Source organism: Apaloderma vittatum, unplaced genomic scaffold, assembly GCF_000703405.1.
Source record: "Apaloderma vittatum isolate BGI_N311 unplaced genomic scaffold, ASM70340v1 scaffold34271, whole genome shotgun sequence".
Classification (NCBI taxonomy): Eukaryota; Metazoa; Chordata; class Aves; order Trogoniformes; family Trogonidae; genus Apaloderma; species Apaloderma vittatum.
Window position 1 is genome coordinate 1 of NW_009700292.1, and position 7,529 is coordinate 7,529.

Consider the following 7,529-nt stretch of genomic DNA (forward strand, 5'->3'; position numbering starts at 1 on the left):
GGGAAGGGTCTGGAGAACCAGTGTGATGAGGAACAGCTGAAGGAACTAGAGTTGTTCAGTCTAGAGAAGAGGATGCTGAGGAGAGACCTTGTCACTCGACATCTCCCGGACAGAAGGGTGCAGTGAGGTGAGGACGGTTTCTTCTCACAAGTAACATGCCATAGGATGAGAAGAAATGGCCTCAAGTTGCTCCAGGGGAGGTTTAGATTGGATATTAGAAAAAAAACGTCTTTACAGAAAGAGCGGTGAGGCACTGGCACCAGCTGCCCAGGGCAGGGGCGGAGTCACCATCCCTGGACGTGTTCAAAAAAACGCGTGGATGTGGCACTTGGGGACACGGTTTAGTGGTCACAGTGGTGTTGGGTTGACGGTTGGACATGATGATCTTAGAGGTCTTTTCTGACCTTAATAATTTTATGATTCTGTGATCCCAGGAAAGAGGCAAGGGTTCCCCCATCCACCCCAAATAAAGCACAGGAATTTCTGGGGAGACAAGAAACTTCTTTCAGCGTCACGTGCACGCGTAGAGCATGGGGTGAGCATGTGGGAAGCAACGCACGCCCCACCCTTCAACAACGGCGAACCGAAGCACAGCCAAAGGTGTACCAAGCATGAGGCACCACTCAGAAATCAGGACAAACCACAAAAAGAAACTTTGGAAGTCAGCATGAAGTCCTTGGGGGGTGCACTTGATGGGTCTGCAACCTCCACTGAGCCAATGCCCCTGCCCCGCAATGCCAAGCTTCTGAGTTCTTATCCCATGTCAACATTTATAACAAAAACAGTACTTGTTTTTTCCTCACAGATCATCAGATTTGTCGTTATTAGTTACATCCCAAACACCAGCATCTGTGCAGGATGGCGCAGAGCCCGCTGGCCAGCGCCCATCCATGACCCCGGCTTCCAAGCCCCGTGTTTCTGGGACCACCAGCCTGGGGTCTCGGGGGTCCTACACACAGACAAAGCCACACAAAGTCCCTTTCCACCGGTGGCTTTCATATCCATCCCGCTGACACTGCTGCCCATCGCTCCAGATCATCCAGACCTCCTCCTCTCCTCCACAAAGGAGCCCCTGAGAAGCTGGCATGACCTGATCCCCAAACATGGACCACAGACCCCAGGTGTCCCCCTGGCATTTCGGGAGGGTCTGGGGTACCATGGGATGCTCCATCACCAGAAGCCACGCTGAGCAGGGCGACAACACCCAGCCCTCCCGGCTCGACCCCGCCAGAGCAAAATGAAAACAGATCAAGGAAGCCAAACACAAGCACGGAAGGATATCAAACTGAACATTTATACAAAGTATTACTCATTATGAAACCCACAGGGTCAACTTCAGTTAAGAACGTGTTTAAACATTATTTTCACCATAGAGAAAGCAGTAAGGAGCAAAACCCTGGCTCTGCGGAATTAATGGGGGTCTTAGTTCTGCCTCTGCAGTTCGTCCCGAATAAACGCCTCCTTTGGCTTCGTGGAGACATTCGTGCTGAGCCATCCTATCAACAGGAGAAATCGAGCACGTCCCGCTTATTTAAAATGGTTTTCTAGCGTATACGTTATAAATCGCAAAGATTGTAAAAAATTTTTACTAATCGTATCTAAAGTGTGAATTTCATTCATTTATTTATTTTTTTGCCTAGGATCATTAATACAAGTTTCTCCTCTAAACGATGCCTTACGAAATACATTTTTTTTTTTTTCCTCAGGAGCCTAGACACAGTAAAAGAAACCCCAGTAAAATGTTAAAGCAAAATAGAAACCAGTGGTTAATTTAAGGCTAGCAGATTTGGTGTTAGGAGTTGACTAATACACCTTCTTATAAGAAAAAGGACATGCACCATAACTACTTTGTTGAACAAAACATCACAATCCACATCGGGAAAAAAAAATCAAAATCAAATAAAGTATTTTCAAATCAAGTTATAACTTACCCTGCAAGTTAACCCACTCGCATGTTTTACCTACTACTTACTCTTAAGAAATACAGGGGAAGGAAACTCCCCTTCCCCATTTTTTTTTCAGAATATACAGTTTAAATATAGCAGGAGTCATGCCATAAAACTATATGCAGAAATTGCACACTATTATTGCATGCGTGTTGTGATACTACATGCCAACGAGCGCCGGCTCGCCCGCTGTCCCCTCATCCCTACTTACAGCTCCCCAGGGGATGCTCCTGCCTAGGGCGCGCGGGAGGCCGCAGGGTCGAGCAGGCGGCCGGGTCCTCCTGCCCACCCTGCCCTGGCCGGGACCAGTTCAAGCCCTAAAACGCCAGCTCCGAGTCCCATCCGGGTTATGTGAAGCGATCCGAATTCATTTTCCGCAGTTTGGGCGGAAGGTTGCCCTCCATCCTGCCGCCGCCAGAGAGCTTCTGCAGCTTGGGCGGCAGCTCGGCCACCGACTGGCTCATGGGATCCGACATCATCTTGGTGGTTTTGGACACCAGTTTCTCCTCGGAATTCCCGGGGACTGAGCTGATCCGCTGCAGTTTCATGGGTAAATCCCCCATGCTGTAGGCCTTCTCGGAGGTGGTGGAACTCATCCTGAGGAGTTTTTTGGGGAAGTCTTCCCTCCCGGTTATTTTCTGCAGTTTTGAAGGTAGCTTGGTGCCAACTTCGTCAAGGCCATCGAGGCACTCCACTGAGTTATTCCTCTCCTTGCTGTTGCTCACAGCGGGTGCTATCAAGGGAGAGGACATGAGCAGCATCTCCTCCTGCTCCTTCACACTGTACGGTGGGGTGGGCACCTCAAACGTCGCGTGGAACTGGGAGTAATCGACTTTAAAGAAGCCCTCTTCCAAAGAGATGACAGGGAAGAAGCGATGACCCCAGAGTACCTCGTCCTCGGTGTAGGACGTCCTGGCTTGACACGTCATGCCTGCAACGAGCAAGGGAGAAAAACTTTCACCAGTTATGGACAATTGTGGATGCACACAAATCCTGGGTTTGGTTTTTGAACATGTCAGCGAAACATATTTTACGTTCTTAAATGTACAAAAGAAAAGGCATTGGCATGCCTGCCACTTCCACACCGTAGCTATTAAATTGTCTTTCTCAAGGTGAAAGGAGCCAACAACAGAAGAAGGAGCGTAACTGAGTAATTCACATCATGGACGCTTTGGAAGGTGCTGCTGAAAAAGTGAAGTACAGGGCTCACTGATAACCCCGGCAGCAAATTAGCAAGAGCTGCTAACTGTAATGTAAAGTTGGACTTGTCAGGATCTTAAAGTGCTACTGAAGTTATTCCCTATTTTCACCATAGTGAAGAACTCCTACAAAACCAGACGCCATGCTTTGTGCACCGCATGCACAAACCGAGACCGCATTAGTGCGTTCCAACCCACTGGTGAGCGGTGGGTACGTCTTATGAAATACATTTTTTTTCTTCTTTAAGGGCTTCACCAGCAACCTGCTCGCAGAGCCATTGCTGCCAGGCAGAGATCCAAACTTCAACAGTTTAGCAGGGGAGAAGAGATGTGACCAAGAGGCACAACACTGTCCTTCCTCCACCATGCAGAAGGGTCCTCCTCCCCAGCAGCCAGACTTGGCCAACCCAGTGACCAACCTGACCTAGGAAATCAGAGGGAAACAATGACCACGCTTTGCCGGAGGCTTCTAGAAGAAATCCTGCTGCTTCTTTTTTTACTTATTTTTTTTTAAATGGTATCTGTAGCAATCTGTAAATAGAAGTACCCTGCCATTTTATCCTAGCGCAGCAAACTGGAAATGTGACATTTGGTTCTCAGGAAGCTAAATCTACCTCTGCAAACACATCCCCTGCTTATCTGGCAAGAATGCCTTTAAGTCAGGAGAAAATGAAAGGAAATGTTGGAAGGCACAAGAGAAAAACGACAGCGGGGCTGTCGGGATGGAGTGGGGGATGGATAAATGCCAGAAAAATAAAATTTGTTACTGCTAATGGAGCCAACGTTTTAGTTTTGCATAGTGATTTCTACTGCTGAGTATATGACAAGACATAAAATTTAGTTTTCTATCTTATCTCTTATAAAAAGAGGATGAACTTGTTTTTTTTTTTGGCCCGGAATACCATTCCCACTGCCCGCGCAGGCTCCTCACCTGAGCTCATACCCCATCACTAAGCAACCCTCCCCATTCTCGGCCTCAGACAGGACAGCATTTTGCCCCTTATGGTGTATTTTCACCTGGTCACCACGTGTTTCAGTTCTGTTTAAGTGAAGCAGAAGCAAACCACCTACCTAGTGGGTTTAGGGGTTAAAAAAAATAAATAAATAACCCCCCGTACAAACCGGCAATTTTTAGAAAAATGGTGATTAGAGTGAGGACTTCTTCCATCTGTGCCCTTCACTTCGCAGCTGTTCGCTCACTGTACCTTCGCCATGAAAGCCCAGATCTTCCCCCCTCTGTTTCTTCAGCCCTGACTTCCATGGGAGACCTCATTAGCGAGCGAACGTGTCCAGTAACACACGCAAGTGGCAGGAGCCCCCATTGCAATCGGGTCCACGGTGCCTGGGAAGCAGATGGCTGCTTAACTCCGGTGACCTGCACTTTAGATAACAAATTGCTTAAAATGCAAATCTCCCTCTGCACTGAGGAGTTGGTAAGCGTGGACCTGGCTGCAAGGAGAGGAGGGAGCTGCACCTCCGGGCAGGGGCCAGCCAGGGCACTGCAAGGCTGCTCTGCAGAGGAAAAGCTGAATCTCAGGAAGAACAGAATCACAGAATAGTTTCAGCTGGAAGAGACCTAGAAGATCATCGAGTCCAGCCTTTTCCCCAGCCCTATCAACCAGCTAAACGATGCCTTCCAATGTAAGTAAAAGGTTTCGGTGCATTTTGTTCATCACACCTAACACAGGCTTCCATCACAAAGTGCTCTCTGGAGCAGGCAATGCTAATTTTTCCGAATTCCCTGGATTTTCATAGACCTCACTTGTGCGTATGTGAGACCATCCCTACTCAGGTCATCTCTCTGTTTCCTTCTGCAGCAAATACGAGCTGACTGTTTTCAAAGTATTACGGATAATGAGCTTGAAGGAAGGCAAAAGCAAAGTGTTGGGATGCATCTTCTCACAGGCAGAGGCTGAAATGGTGTAAGACATTATTAGAAATTTTGCTACCGATTAAATGCAGTCATTTACACCCACCGTAGCACTGTGCCATCCTTGTGCAGAGCCTGGCATGTAACATCACAATCCATAACATGGGAAAATCCCAGCCACGCACATCCCGGAAAATTTTCCATTAACTTCCTTAAATAACATACAAGAGAACAGCTCTGGAGAACGAGCACGGGTCAGACCGATGTATTCCTCTCCTCAAGTTTGATATGAAGGTATCTTTAAAAAAAAAAATAAATCATGCCTTCTCCTTTCAGCACTCGCTCTATTTGAACCAATTGCTATCGCGGGAGAAAAATGCATCTATCTATCTCTTCATAAGTTATTAATTACAAGTCGTTACTCCTAATGAGGCAGAACTTGTGGTGTTAGAGCTCTAGCTGAGGAAGTGGATGCAGTTGTGCCACCCTCAGCCAGGCAGTAGACTAATGAAGCTTTTATTTGCGTCTGTCTCTGGCAATGGCAGGTCGAGACTAGATGTCCCATTTCCAGGGTATTCCCACTGCTGACTAGCACTGGAGCTCACAAACACATCACACAGGGGACGTTCGGTGCCACTGTAAATAAGTGCTTTGACTAATTCTACCCTATAATAACCCTCAAATTATTTCTCAATTTCTGAAGTACCCAGATGGAGCCGGCTGTACTCAGGCAATTTCTAGAACTCGTAATACACTGCCTTCAAAAAACAAATAAAAATCACAGACGTGCTGTTCTTCGTATGGCCCTCTTACATTTATTGCAGAAGTTGGCTGATAGTTCCCAAATCATACATCACTACTAAGCTTTTTCAGCTGCCCCCTCCCCAAACATCTTCAGAAGCACTTTAGGCGTACAAAAGTTCCATGGCTCTTTTATCTTCCCAAGGAAATGCCAGAAATTTCACCTTAAATCTTGTTGAGCTTCTGGCCTGCAATTTGCTGGCCAAGGCCTGGGTGCAGGGACACCGGGACGTCCTTCTTAACACAGATATATGGAAAAGTTTATCTTAACAAGATGGGGGGAAAAGATCATTATTTTGGTGTTACCATTGCTCAACAGCACATTGTCCCAACAGCACCAGAAAGGGCATCCCATCTGTCAGGACTGGAGCGAAGAGAAACCCTCCACCAAAAGTTCCTGGAAAAATGCCCAAATGTGCTGATGTTTTGTGAGATTTTTTTCTTTTTTTCTTCTCATTAAGATCCAGGGACCCACAGCTTAAAACTCCTGGACCTGAGCTTATGCAGCTGGGTGCTTCATCCCTTCTCATGCTTTACTGTGCATTTTAGGAGGTGTTACCTTCCTTAAACATTCAGTTTATCTGTAAAGCCTCAAATATACACACTATTGTTAAACCAGTTGCTAAGAATTAAGGCCCATGAAGGCAAGAGTAAAGCTTGACGCGACACTCGATGCAAAAACACACCAAGCTCATCCCACACTCTTTCAGAAAGAAGGGAAGATTTACAGCTGTAGGAAAAAAAAAAAAGAAAGAAAAAAAAAGAGCTGCTATCTCTCCTCTTCTAGGACCATAGAGAAAATATGGGAAGATAAGCTGGCTTTATCACGTTTAGCTAAGTAAAAGCATGCTATCCTGATGTTAGCATCTGGCTCCTGTGCCACCCTGTCTCTGAAATGGCAAGAGATGCCCGAGTTCTGCAGTAAGCCAGAAAACGGGAGGTCACAACCAAACCTCAGAGTGAAGGATGCTCTCGAGCTTCTCCTCTCGGGGTGCGTTGCCGTTTTATTTTGTAACATCAGCTAAAACGCCAAGCTGTGTGCTGCGTGTGGCTGAGACAGGCACAGCCTGATGGGAGGGCTTCTAAGCAGCCCTGAACTCTAGCACTTCCCATCTATTTGGAAAGAGCAGCTGCTTTTAGAGTTAACGTTTCCCCATCGCCGAATCGTTAAGGTTAGAAAAGATGCGAGTCCAATCAAAATCATAATTTCTGAGGCTTTTTATCAAACTGATTTTTTGACTAAACTGCCTGCTCTCAGTGTCTGCTTTAACACACCAGTAGTGCTGCAGCCTGATTTTCTATGGCACAAGGGAGATGGGCAGCCACCTTGCCATCTCTGCGTTTAATGCTTCTGGATCACTTTTCAAGTGATGTTTCAACTAAAAAAACCCCATCTTTTGTCAAAGGGGAAAAAAAAAAAATCATTTCCTGAAATGCCAGAGGCAAAAAGAGTCTTAACGGTGACAACTGCAAAAAAGGTGCTCTGTGAATTCCTGAGAATTTGGTTTGGTACCTAGATCATCTGAATTCTTTCTGTAATGAGGGAACAGACACGTCACCTTTTTCACTGCAGAAAGAAAAAGGGGGAAAATCACAGAGAACCTGCCATTGCCCATGAGCTTGTGGTACCAATGGAGGAGACGTGGGAGCGGAGGTCCTGGCATGACCTCAGGCACCCACCCAGTACACCCAGAGCTGAGACAGACTGGGGGT

At 46.7% G+C, this 7,529-nt stretch overlaps 1 protein-coding gene across 1 annotated transcript; it reads right to left on the minus strand.

Annotated features, from left to right (window-relative positions):
* Positions 1–2,293: 2,293 nt before the first annotated feature.
* On the minus strand, positions 2,294–2,875 carry LOC104280906 (G protein-activated inward rectifier potassium channel 1-like). Its single transcript, XM_009878707.1, has one exon. The coding sequence runs from the start codon at positions 2,873–2,875 to the stop codon at positions 2,294–2,296; it is 582 nt and encodes a 193-aa protein (XP_009877009.1).
* Between the last annotated feature and the right edge of the window lie 4,654 nt (positions 2,876–7,529).